The 13,280-nt window shown below is 63.6% G+C and overlaps 1 protein-coding gene across 3 annotated transcripts in view; it reads left to right on the plus strand.

The window, feature by feature from the left end:
- ABL1 (ABL proto-oncogene 1, non-receptor tyrosine kinase) overlaps positions 1-7,622 on the plus strand; it is a 148,369-nt gene extending 140,747 nt beyond the window's left edge. For all 3 annotated transcript variants that reach the window (XM_051835403.3, XM_051835404.3, XM_089321434.1), the window contains exons 8-11: positions 846-998; positions 2,648-2,737; positions 2,975-3,121; positions 4,528-7,622. In XM_051835403.3, coding sequence (XP_051691363.1) covers positions 846-998; positions 2,648-2,737; positions 2,975-3,121; positions 4,528-6,188 — 2,051 coding nt within the window. In that variant the 3' untranslated portion in view covers positions 6,189-7,622. The remainder of the gene's footprint in view (positions 1-845; positions 999-2,647; positions 2,738-2,974; positions 3,122-4,527) is intronic.
- Positions 7,623-13,280: the final 5,658 nt, after the last annotated feature.

Here is a 13,280-nt window from a genome sequence, read left to right on the forward strand (position 1 = left end):
GCTGTCCCAGCCTCTTGTGTGGATGGCAAGGGCCCAAGTCGTTGGGCCGTCATCTGCTCTGTGCTGGGTGCATTAGCTGAAAGCTGGATCAGAAGCATGGAGCGTTCGGGACTGGAACCAGGCACTCCTGTGTGGGACGAGGGGAATCCCAGGAGCTGCTTAACCCGCTGTATCTCATCGTCGGCCAGCGGGAGCTTCAGGGTAACTCCTGGTCCTCTTGGAGTTGCCCTTGGAGTCTTCCATGATGTCCATGCTGTCTGGAATGGCAGGATGCACAAGGCTCACTCACACCTGAGTCCCTGCTTCTCAGCGGAGCCCCGGTTCCTTCAACAGGGGAGGAAGTGTCAAGGCCATAAGCTGGGGTTGCAAAACTTACAAAGATTCCATGAAATTTGTTTGGCAGTTTTTTGAGTTGGCAGAGGAGATAATTCTGTACGCCTAGAAATGAGTGGCCTGTACTGGGCACACAGCAAGCCGGCCACAGAGCCACTGCGGCCTGTGCTGGGTGCACAGCTAGCCGGCCACAGAGCCACGGCGGCCTGTGCTGGGCGCACAGCTAGCCGGCCACAGACCTGTGCGTAGACTGTGGCTGCCTGTTTGCCGGCCCAGGCTCCTGACACCCCACATCCCGCGAGGTGGTTGCATTGGCTGAAAGGCCCCGGGGGGCTGATGGCTTCGCCGTCTTCCCTCCCGCAGTGTTTTCCGTCCGTGTCAGGCACTCTCCTGTCTGCGCTGCCCAGGGTGCTGGTGGTTCGTGCGGGACCAGCGGGGCTGCCTCTGCGGGTGCCCCTGGCGTGTCTGCTGCAGTGGCGTGAGCCTTCCAGCCTCCTTCTCCTTCCTTTTAGCGTTTGGAGTGCTGCTTTGGGAAATCGCCACCTACGGCATGTCGCCGTACCCGGGGATCGACCTGTCCCAGGTCTATGAGCTGCTGGAGAAGGATTACCGCATGGAGCGCCCGGAAGGCTGCCCGGAGAAGGTCTACGAACTCATGCGAGCATGTGAGCCCCGGCGCCAGTCTGGGGGGCGGCGTGAGGGCCGCGCAGAGGCCGCGGGGAGCGTGCGTGTGTGTGTGTGTCTGTGTGTCTGTGTATTCAAAAGATTGATTTATTTAAAAGGCAGAGGCAGAGAGAGAGGTCTTCCATTCGCTATTTTACTCCCCAGATGGCTACAACGGCCGGAGCTGGGTTGATCCAAAGCCAGGAGCTCCATCCAGGTCTCCACGCGGGTGCAGGGGCCCAAGCACTTGGGCCATCTTCTGCTGCTTTCCCAGGTCTTAGCAGAGAGCTGGATTGGAAGTGGAGCAGCCAGGACTTGAACCCACGCCCATATAGGATGCCGGCACTGCAGGCCGTGGCTTTACCCGCTACGCCACAGCGCTGGCCCCTGGATGTATATCTTTTTCACTTTCTTTAATGCTTGTGTGTTTGTTCATACATTGCGCACAAACGCTGCCTACCCAAACCTGGGTTTCTCCTCAGCCCTGAGTGCTGTGCTCGGAGGACCACCCCTCGGGGCGGGACTGCCCCTTCACTTCCGTGCCGTGGCATCACTCGTGCTCGTGTGGGCGTGTGCGCGTGCCTGTGAGTTAGTAGCAGGTGTGGGCTTTCCATGCCTGGGTTTTCAAGTCCCCTTCGCCCTCCTCCTATTTCATTCCATTGAACAATCCATTCATCCATCCAGTTCTCTATTGATGAGCGATTGATTGTTTTATATATTTGTTTGGTCTTTCCATTGTAAGAAAGACAGGAGTGGACATCCTTACACCTGTCCCTCTGCTCCTACACTGGTACTTTTGATAACTGCAGGCATTTTAACTTTTTTGAAAAAGATTTATTTATTTGAAAGGCAGAGTTATAGAGAGAGGGGGAGAGACAGAGAGGCAGGCCTTGCATCCATTGGTTCTCTCCCCAAATGGCCACAACAGCTGGGGCTGGGCTGGGCCAGGCCAAAAGCCAGGACCCAGGAGCTTCTTCCAGGTCTCCCATGTGGATGCAGGGGCCCAAACACGTGGGCCATCTTCCTCTGCTTTCCCAGGCACAAGTTATCAGGAAGCTGCCCTGGAAGCAGAGCAGCCAGGATCCCGGAGCTTGTTCAGGGTCAACCACATGAGTGGCAGTAGCCCAAGGACTTGAGCCTCTACCTGTGCCTCCCAGGAAACTGGATCAGAAGCAGAACCAGGACTCAAACCCTGGCACTGTGATGTGGGCCATGGGCATCCCATGTCACGTCTTAACCACTGCACCGAATTCCTGCCCGTCTGTCATTCATGTTAATTACCCAGTGCCGGCTTGTTTTAATTAGCGTTCTTTACTGATGCGGGCTTCCAACTTGGATAATCAGGAAGTGTAGTCGTTAGCTGCACCTCCCAGAGTGCAGTGGGAGAGTGCGTCTGTGGGTGCTGCTGCGCCTGTCAGCGTCTCTCTGGGCTTGGAGTCCCCGTTCCTGCCAGCATCTGACGCCATCCCAGTGTCTTCATGTCTGTAATAGGACACAGTGGCGATCGTCTGTTTCAGTTGTCACAGGAAACGATGCTAGCAGGGCTTGAGTGCTGCTTCGGTCTCCAGACTGTTCCTGAGGGTGCCGGCCCCGGCCCCCCGTGCTTGCTGGCGCGGCCTCACGGTGGCCTGACCTGGTCTCGTCTGTCTAGGTTGGCAGTGGAGTCCCTCAGACCGGCCCTCCTTTGCTGAAATCCACCAAGCTTTTGAAACGATGTTCCAAGAATCCAGTATCTCAGATGGTAAAATGTCCACCCCCAGGGGGCCTGTGGGTGGGGGGACCAGCGGGGGAGGTTGGCTTGGGGGCGCCCATGTGGGACTCCAGCCCAGGGCCTCGGCTTGCGGCGGGCAGAGGCGTTGGCGTCGGGCGTCTGCGCACCTGTGCCTGTGCTGTAGCTCTGTGGAGATGACCACTCTCCTCCTAGTGGAAGAGCTGGCCCGGGGCTGACGCTGCTGGCTTTGTGTTGTGTGTGATTTAGAAGTGGAAAAGGAGCTGGGGAGACGGGGCGCACGGGGGGCCGCGAGCGCCTTGCTGCAGGCCCCAGAACTGCCCACCAAGACCAGAACCGCCAGGAGAGCCGCCGACGCCGCCGACGCGCCCCACTCCAAGGGCCAGGGCGAGAGCGGTACGTCTCCACCCACCCCGCCCCTTCCCTCTCCTGCTCCCGCGGGAGGCCCAGGGAGCGTCCACACCTGGATGGGAGACTGTGGGTGGGCCAGGCACGGAGGGCGGCAGCCAGCCTTGGAAAGGGGAGAGCTCTCCCCGGGGAGTCGCCGAGGAGCCATTGGCTTAGGCTTCGGCAGGTGGTGGGTGCCTGTCACGTGTGGCCCTCGGCACGTGTGGCTGCTCTCCCCAGGCACTCAGGACAGGGAGCGTTGCTGACCCAGCGGGGAGAGCTGCTCTGGGGGGCGCTGGCAGGAGAAGCGCACGGCCGCCGCGGCCTCCTGCTTCCTCAGGGTTCCTCTCGGCCTCCTGTGTGCAGGCTCTGCCCTGAGTTAGTGGTTGCCCCGAGCCAGCAGTCCTGGGTGGGCCAGGCAGCGGGGTCAGCACAGCCCGAGAGAGAAAGAGAGAGAGTGTGTGTGCGTGTGTGTGCTATACATGGCTGCACGAATGTGTGTACATTGCAGTGTGCACCCCAAAATATGCATGACATGAGAAATAAACCCAAAATGTAAGACTTTCTCTCCAGAGCCGGCTAGGCCTTCTTTTCACCCTGCTGTGGAAGCCGTGGCCTGTGGATGCCCTAGGACCTTTGTCCCTCACCCCTGTGTTGGGGGTCCAGGTGGTTGAGCTGTGGGGAGAGCCCCCATGGGAACATGTCGTGTACCTGGTGAAAGCCCAGTGGTGAACGGTCCTGCCCACCTGTGCCCGCCAGAGCCCCTCTGTGGGGCCTTCAGAGGCGCGTTCTCGCCCAGGCCAGGAGGGTTGCAGGCTGAGTCGCCGGAATTCCACTCTGCTCACCCCCCTTCGGCGGATTACGGTGGGGGTCCTCGGCCTTCTCTGACTCCCCACACCGCACTGCCCCGCCCCGAGTTCCAGGGCTGACACTGAATCCCTCCCAGCCACCAGGCAGGGAGAATCCAGCTCCGGGAAGATCTCTTACCCCCCACTCTGGGTAGTTAAGAACCATTTAGAAATGGTCAGAGGGCATCACTGTTTCCCACAGACCAGCGTGGTGGCTGCCCGCCGGGCTACTCCCCGCAGGCAGCACGGCCCCCTGTCCGGGAGCCAGCGTTCCGACGCGCCGTGTGGCCTTGTCCTTGCTGTGAGGGCTCTGCAGGGACGGGGCCAGGCCCTCGCCAGCTCCTGTCCACTGAGGCACCGGGGCCCTCGCCTGGTGGTGAGAGGTTCCAGGCCAGCGGCCGAGCCTCAGCCCCACAGCCCCACGCACCTTTCCTCCCGCAGCGCGGCCCGAGCTTTGCCTGTGCTCCGTTTGAGCCGGCAGCAGCAGGTGGCCGAGCTGGCGGGGCCCCGGGAGAGCGCAGGGGCAGCTGCGGCTCGGGGTCACTCACCGCTTCCTGTGCCTTGCAGATGCCCTGGACCACGAGCCTGCCGTGTCTCCACTGCTCCCTCGGAAAGAGCGAGGCCCCCCGGACGGCGGCCTGAATGAGGACGAGCGCCTCCTCCCCAAAGACAAGAAGACCAACCTGTTCAGCGCCTTGATCAAGAAGAAGAAGAAGACGGCTCCGACGCCCCCGAAGCGCAGCAGCTCCTTCCGAGAGATGGACGGCCCGCAGGAGCGCAGGGGCCCCGGCGAGGACGAGGGCCGGGACGTCAGCAACGGGGCGCCGCCCCTCGCCCCCTCAGACGCCACCGAGCCAGCCAAGGCCCCCAAAGCCAGCAACGGCGCCGGCGTTCCCAACGGGGCCTGCCGGGAGGCCGGGGGCTCGGGCTTCCGGTCCCCGCACCTGTGGCAGAAGTCCAGCACAATGACCGGCAGCCGCTTGGCGGCCGGTGAAGAGGAGAGCGGCGGCGGCTCCAGCAAGCGCTTCCTGCGCTCCTGCTCCGCCTCCTGCGTGCCGCACGGGGCCAAGGACGCAGAGTGGAGGTCGGTCACGCTGCCGCGGGACCTGCAGTCCACCGGGAGGCAGTTCGACTCGTCCACGTTTGGAGGACACAAAAGCGAAAAGCCAGCTTTGCCTCGGAAGCGGGCCAGCGAGAACAGGTGCGACCAGGTGACCAGAGGCACCGTGACCCCCCCGCCCAGGCTGGCGAAAAAGAGCGAGGAAGCCGGGGACGAGGTCTTCAGAGACGCCGCGGCCGACGGCAGCCCGGGCTCCAGCCCTCCCGGCCTGACTCCGAAGCTCCAGCGGCGGCAGGTCTCGGTGGCTGCTGCCTCTGCAGCCCCCCACAAGGACGAGGCCGGGAAGGGCGGTGCCCTGGGGACCACTGCTGCCGCCACCGAGCCAGGGCCCCCTCCCAGCAGGGCAGCGTCAGGCGCGCCTGGGGGCCCCGGCAAGGGCCCCGGTGAGGAGCCCCGAGTGAGGAGGCACAAGCACGCCTCCGAGTCACCGGGGAGAGACAAGGGGAAGTTGTCCAAGCTCAAACCCGCCCCGCCGCCTCCCCCAGCCCCTGTGGGGAGAGCCGGGAAACCCTCTCAGAGCCCGAGCCAGGAGGCGGCTGGGGAGGCAGCGAGCTGTGAGGCCACCAAGCCCGGCCAGCCAGGGGACAGCCTCAAAAGGCCTGTGCTGCCGTCCGTACCAAAGCCACAGTCGGGCCCCAAGCCCTCGGGGACCCCCGCCAACTCGGCCCCCACCCCCGCCTCGCTGCCGGCAGCGGCCGACCAGCCATCTTCCACCGCCTTTATCCCGCTCATATCCACGCGCGTGTCTCTTAGGAAAACCCGCCAGCCCCCAGAGCGCATCGCCAGCGGCACCATCACCAAGGGCGTGGTTCTGGACAGCACCGAGGCCCTGTGCCTGGCCATCTCCAGGAACTCGGAGCAGATGGCCAGCCACAGCGCCGTGCTGGAGGCCGGCAAAAACCTCTACACGTTCTGCGTGAGCTACGTGGATTCCATCCAGCAGATGAGGAACAAGTTCGCCTTCCGAGAGGCCATCAACAAACTGGAGAGCAACCTGCGGGAGCTGCAGATCTGCCCGGCGGCGGCGGGCGGCGGCCCGGCGGCCACGCAGGACTTCAGCAAGCTGCTCAGCTCCGTGAGGGAGATCAGCGACATCGTGCAGAGGTAGCAGGAGCCAGGCCTGCAGCCCGCGAGGGCTCGCCCGCACCTGCTCCCACGCCGGCGGCCGGCTCTGGCTGCCCGGGTTGTGCACCAGCTGTCCTGCGCCAGCCCCGCCGCCCCCACCCTCGGGGAGGGCCTCCGTGGACCGCGGCTGGCACGCCGGGGCGGCTTCAGACCGCGCCGAGCCCTCGGCCAGCTGGGGAGGTCGCTCCACTCGGTGCCTTCGCTGCCGTTTCCCTCACGAACAGGAGCCTTGCCACCTCCAGGCCCACCGGCCTCGCGTCTCCCGGGTGCCACCTCCAGGCCCACCGGCCTCGCGTCTCCCGGGTGCCACCTCCAGGCCCACCGGCCTCGCGTCCCCCGGGTGCCACCTCCAGGCCCACCGGCCTCGCGTCCCCCGGGTGAAGCCCGCAATGGAGGACCCCGGCCCGGGCAGGCTGCGCGCTGCTGCCGGTCCCGCTCTGCACGGGGGCACACAGGGCCAGAGCCAGCCAGCCTGCGGGCCCGGGCAGGCAGGGGCTGGGGGGTGAAGGCGGGGGTGTCCCCGCCGTCTGTCCACGCCGTGTCCCCAGGCCCAGTTCCTGTTCTCATGTGACGTGCACTGTGAATCCTGGGTAGGAAGCTTGAGTCTGGAGGGTGCAGGGTCGCTGTCCTGAGGCAGCAGCTTGCTGGGTGACCAGCTGGGGCAGGCCTGGCCCCGTGCCGTGGAAGGATCTGCATTCCTGACCAACCTCCCTCCCCCTCCTCATCCAAGACGAAGTGGATCCTTTGGGGCCCCGTCCTTGGCGACAGTTGCTGACTTCTCCCGGAAAGGAGCTGCCACTGGGCACCAGCACACACCGGGGGGGGGGGGTCTGAGCAGAGCTGGCACACCCCTGAACGGGGCGGGTGTCTCTTATTTAATTACCCTGAGTGACACTTGGCCTAACGTTTCTGTGGGGTCATCCGGGAGCCTTAGGAAAACCACAAACCAAACCCCAGGGAGTGCTTTAAAGAGCCAGCCTTGGTGTCTTCCCAGGGCTACTTAAGCCCGAGCTGAGGTGTGCAGACCCTGACTCTTCCTTGACCTTGACCCAGAGCAGCCGGTGCGGGGAGTGGGCCCCTGGATCCGGCAGCCCTGCACAGCCCCTGTTTGCACAGTGACCACCTGAACCTGTGTCTTAGCTCCCTAGGGTCGCAGTGTGCCCAGGGGGCACCCCAACACCGACAGCGGCCTTGCAGACCCAGAACAGGCCACGTGGCGCGAGGTCCTGGCGTCGCCTTCTGTTAACATGTGCCACTATATTTTGCATTTATACCTTGGTATTACACTCTTTTATAAATAGTTTCCCACTGTCCTCTGTCTGGAATGCCTATGGTGCCCCCCTCCTCTCGGTCCAGTTACATTTTGTTTCTGTATATGACTCTGTTGTGTTTTTTAAATAAAGAACTGTTTACAACATTGGGCTCCCAGGCGGATTGCTCCAGGCCACGGTCCCTCTTTGGTGTGCCAAGCTGCCCAGTGCTTTGGGGCTAAAGTCCCGCACGGGTGGGGTGGCCGTGGGTTCTTTGCTGCCCGCTGCCGCCCAGGCTCATCCCGTGGCTTCTCCTCCCCGGCCGTTTGCCAGGCCCTGGCTGCCCTGCACCCGGGCCCTGTGTGTCCTCGGCATGTATTTGCCAGCTGCCCAGCTCATGGCAGCCTCACTGGCCACCCCCTCATCCTTAAAGTGCTGGGGGGGGGTGGGGCATGTCCCGGTTCCTTGCCCCTCCCACCCATGTGTGCCTTTGCATCCACTTTCCATCCCCGCCCGCAGCCCTGGGTGCCCCCAGCTTGTGCGCCACACTGCAGCCCCCAGGGGACTGTCAGGTGGGGGGCTGCCGATTTCCTCAGTGCGGGGGAGCCGGCAGCGCCCTCTGATAATGTTGAAGCCGGCACACTTGTCAGAGGGCGCACATCCCGCTCAGCAAAGCGTGCCGGGAGAGCACGGGTCAGTGCAGCCTCGTCCCTGGGCCGTGAGACGTGCTGGTGGCAGGTGCGGGGGCTGGAAGCAGCTGCTGGGACCGGAACTGTGGGGCCGCATGGTGTGAATTCGGAGGAGCCGCACCCCACCCCAGGCACCGGAGCCTCCTGGTCTGGTTTCACGGGGACAGAGCCGAGGCCAGGCCTGCGGCTCCTCAGCGGTGGAGCCATCACTGGACCAGGGCTTTTCTCCCCTTGAGTGGCTGCTCCCAGGTCTGAAGGGACACGCAGAGCAGTCCTGGTGACAGCCACGGTCACCAGATGGCCACTGCGTCCAGGGCCTGATGGGGAGCCTTCAGCCTCAGCCTCAGCCATGGCCGTGGCCACTCCGTTCCCGACGCTGAGCCGGGTGACTTGTCCGGTGTCTGCTCTCACAGGTAACCGCCCACGAGCGAGTGAACTCAGGGTGGCCTGGCCGTGGTTGGCCGTGGTTGGCCGTGGTTGGCCGTGGGAAACACTGGTTTCTTCGCCTCTAGAGAGAGTAATGCAAACAGTCGGTCCCAGCCCCAGAGCGCGCGTGTGATGTGAGCACGCATGGCGGGGTTCGTCAAGTCTCAGGACCCAGGGATCAAGCCACCAGAGGAGCTGGGGTCACGGAAACCAACCTAACGTGTTAAAAAGTTGTAGGAAGTCGGGAGACCGCAGTTTAAGCCGCAGCTTGCGAGGCTGGCGCTCCATATCGGAGTGCCCACCAGGGTCCCCGCTGCTGACGCACGAGGGAGCCAGTGAGTCCCTGGGCCCCTGCCGCCCCTGTGGAAGCCAGGGTAGAGGTCCTGGCTCCTGGCTCCCGCCACGTCCGGTCCCAACTGCAGGCCACTTGGGGGTAAACCAGTGCATGGAATGTCAATTGATCTCTTGTCGCTTCTACCTTTCAAATTAAAAAAATTCTTTTTTGAAATCAAAAACCTGAAAACAACCCAGATGTGCATGGCCAGAAGAAAGGCCGGCGGGCGGGGTCCTGTGTCTGCGTGGGGGACGATAGAGATGGGGAGGGGCCGGGGGTCCTGTATCAGTGTGGGGGACGGACAGGGAGGGGCCGGGGGTCCTGTGTCAGCGTGGGGAATGGACGGGGAGGGGCCGGGAGTCCTGTGTCGGCATGGGGGACGACAGAGACGGGGAGGGGCCGGGGTCCTGTGTCGGCGTGGGGGATGACAGAGACGGGGAGGGGCCGGGGTCCTGTGTAGGCGTGGGGGACGACAGAGACGGGGAGGGGCCGGGGTCCTGTATCAGTGTGGGGGACGACAGAGACGGGGAGGGGCCGGGGGTCCTGTGTAGGCGTCGGGGACGATAGAGATGGGGAGGGGCCGGGGGTCCTGTGGTGGTGGAGGGGATGGACAGGGAGGGGCCGGGGGTCCTGTGGTGGTGGAGGGGACGGATGGGGAGGGGACGGGGGTCCTGTGTCAGTGTGGGGGACGATAGAGACGGGGAGGGGCCGGGGGTCCTGTGGTGGTGGAGGGGACGGACGGGGGGGGCCGGGGGTCCTGTGTCAGCGTGGGGGACGATAGAGATGGGGAGGGGCCGGGGGTCCTGTGGTGATGGAGGGGACGGATGGGGAGGGGCTGGGGGTCCTGTGTCAGTGTGGGGGACGGTAGAGACGGGGAGGGGCTGGGGGTCCTGTGTCGGCGTGGGGGACGACAGAGACGGGGAGGGGCCGGGGGTCCTGTATCAGTGTGGGGGACGGACAGGGAGGGGCCGGGGGTCCTGTGTCAGCGTGGGGGACGACAGAGACGGGGAGGGGCCGGGGGTCCTGTGTCGGCGTGGGGGATGACAGAGACGGGGAGGGGCCGGGGTCCTGTGTCGGCGTGGGGGACGACAGAGACGGGGAGGGGCCGGGGGTCCTGTGTAGGCGTGGGGGACGACAGAGACGGGGAGGGGCCGGGGTCCTGTGTCGGCGTGGGGGACGACAGAGATGGGGAGAGCCGCCACACAGCTCAGGGGCCTCCATCCCTGGGGTGCCCCTGGGAGCCAAGCTGTCAGTTTTCTTGGTGCGGAAGCAGTCGGGGCAGGGGGGACAAGACGGCACAGGGTCCCGCTGTCAGCCCCTGCCCTCACCTCTGGTGGCCACCTGACCTGTCCAGTTCACACTGCTGTAACAGGTGCGGCTCTAAGATAGTGCAGGAGGCCTCCCGGGGGCTGCGGGCGGCCATGCCAGGGTCTCCGCTGCTGTTTGTGCAGAGGCATGGCCCTGGAGCAGGTGGCTGCTTCCTGTTCACAGGGGAAGCATGGAATTCCGTGTTTTATTTTTCTTTTTTAAATATTTATTTGAAAGAGTCACAGATAGAGGGAGAGGGAGAGACAGAGAGGTCTTCCATCTGCTGGTTCAGTCCCCAGATGGCTGCCAACAGCCGGAGCTGAGCCGATCCAGAGCCAGGAGCCAGGAGCTTCTTCTGGGTCTCCCACGCGGGTGCAGGGGCCCAAGTGGGCCATCTTCCACTGCTTTCCCAGGCCACAACAGAGAGCTGGATCGGAAGAGGAGCAGCTGGGACTTGAACCTGCGCCCATATGGGATGCCAGCACTGCAGGCCGGGGCTTAGCCCACTGCGCCACAGCACCAGCCCCTCGTTTTATTCTCATTTCAAACATACAGAACGGTACATCAGAGGTGTTTCCCATCCGTCCTCATGGTTCGTCTTTCAATGCGCACAGCATGATGAGGGCTTGCTTGTGTCTTGGGCGCTCTGGGCCCGAGGGCTGCGTATGCACCGACCTGCTCAGAGCAGCAGAAAACGGGTGGGGCGGAGGCTCCAGAGGCTCCGCCCACGACAGTGGGCTGGCAGTGGGGCCAGGCGTGGGAGCTGATACAGAGCAGTGCCCTAGCACCACGGGTGTTCCGAGGTTCCGGGTGGACAGTGAACTGGGATGAAGAGCTCTCGATTGTCAAGGGCAACAGCAGAGACAGCGTACCCACCGCTGTGAAGGCCTCCCCGGCCTGCCTTGTCCTCACCCAGGTTCCTCCATCAAGGCAAACCTAATGCTGCCAGATGGAAAAACAGCCAGGTCAGGGCCCAGCGCTGTGGCGTAGCAGGTAAAGCTGCTGCCTGCAGTGCCGGCATCCCACATGGGCGCCAGTTCACGTCCCGGCTGCTCCACTTCCGATCCAGCTCTCTGCTATGGCCTGGGAAAGCAGTGGAAGATGGCCCAAGTCCTTGGGCCCCTGCACGCACGTGGGAGACCTGGAGGAAGCTCCTGGCTCCTGGCTTCGGATCGGCGCAGCTCCGGCCATAGCGGCCATCTGGGGAGTGAACCAGCAGATGGAAGACCTCTCTCTCTCTCTCTCTCTCTCTCCCCCTCTCTCTGTAATTCTTTCAAAAAATAAATCTTAAAAAGCCAGTTCAGGGGCCGGCGCCGCGGCTCACTAGGCTAATCCTCCGCCTAGCGGCGCCGGCACACCAGGTTCTAGTCCCGGTCGGGGCGCCGGATTCTGTCCCGGTTGCCCCTCTTCCAGGCCAGCCCTCTGCTGTGGCCAGGGAGTGCAGTGGAGGATGGCCCAGGTGCTTGGGCCCTGCACCCCATGGGAGACCAGGAAAAGCACCTGGCTCCTGGCTCCTGCCATCGGATCAGCGCGGTGCGCCGGCCGCAGCGCGCTGGCCGCGGCGGCCATTGGAGGGTGAACCAACGGCAAAGGAAGACCTTTCTCTCTGTCTCTCTCTCTCACTGTCCACTCTGCCTGTCAAAAAAAAAAATAAATTAAAAAAAAAAAAAAAGCCAGTTCAGGGACTGGCCTTGGGGCGCAGCGGGCTAAGCCGCCGCCTGTGACACCCGCGTCCCACGTCGGAGTGCCGCTGTGAGCCCTGGCTGCTCCGCTTTATCCGGATGCCTGCCGATGCGTCTGGGAGGCGGCAGAGTGATGGCTGCAGTGCTTGGGCCGCTGCCGCCCCGGTGGGAGCCCCGGGCTCTCCTGGCTTCAGCTTAACTGAGCCCTGGCTGTTGCAGGCATTTAGGGAGTGATCCAGCATTGGAGACTGTGTGTCTGCCTGTCTGTCAAGTAGATGAAACAGACATTTAAAAAAAAGAAACAGCAGTGCATACGCAGGCAGCACAGCCTGGGTGTCCGGAGCTCCTGGAACTGTGTTCCTCTCAAAGAACACGAAGTGGGCAGGCGGGGGTGGGTCGGGGCCCAGGCTCCAGGGCCTCCCTGTGCCCTCTGCCTTCCGTCTGCACCTGCTCCGGCCTTGATGAGCGAATGAGCTAAGGCTGATCCCGGTTACCCTCCCTTCCCCCACCCCCAGTGCTCAGCGCAGACCCCAGGGTGAGCAAGCACTTGGAGAGCCTTGGTGCCCCCGGGGCCCGGGGGTGTCACCCCAGAGTAGCCGATGGGCGGACAGCCCTTGGCAGTGGGCATCCTGAGAGGCTTTGTCTTGTCCCTGCCCCCGCAGCCCCAGGGCACAGGGCCCCCGGCCCAGGGGAGCCCCCGGAGACGGCACAGACGACAACCTGACTGCCCTGCGCCTTTGCAGTCTCATCTCTGCTCCCCAGCCAGCCTGGCTCTGCTTGGCTCAGATCTGTCACCCCTTAATGAAGTGGCTTCCTGGCTGCTGAGAAGTGAGAGCTACGGCTCAGGAATGTAAGAGGCACTAACAGGACGGGGGACACTGAAATACGCCACGGCGCCAAGCTGGGCCCAGCTCAGTGTGGGTCTAAAAGGCTAATAAAAATCCACCAATTAACTGTGACAGCTCAAGGGAAAATTATTCAGTTGTGAACAGGGGCAAGCTGCAGCTTGAAGGGAGGAGGGGAGATGTTGCCATAGTAACATCAATATAAGTTCTCCTCTCCACCGTGGAGCAGGCATGGGAGTGAGCGACAGGAGACGCCGGGCGGGGCGGATGCCGGGTCAGGGAGCCCTGTGGGAAGGGACGCTCCTCCCGGGCCCAGGCGCTGCGCTGGAGCCGCCCCTGCCGAAGCTGTGTTCCAAATCCTCCCGGTTCTGAGGAAACCAGCGAGGCAGCGGCCGGCGAGCCTGGATTGTGTTTTCCTGTGCCTTTGAGGGACTGCCAATTACCGGGCTTCGGGCAGAGCGGAGCAGGTGCGCGGCCGCCGCCGTGTGATTTCCATCTCCCCCAGGCGAAGGCGCCTGCGCTCAGGAAAACTGCCTGCCTG

The sequence above is a fragment of the Oryctolagus cuniculus genome, chromosome 1 (assembly GCF_051225735.1).
Source record: "Oryctolagus cuniculus isolate XC-2025 breed Fujian yellow rabbit chromosome 1, ASM5122573v1, whole genome shotgun sequence".
Classification (NCBI taxonomy): Eukaryota; Metazoa; Chordata; class Mammalia; order Lagomorpha; family Leporidae; genus Oryctolagus; species Oryctolagus cuniculus.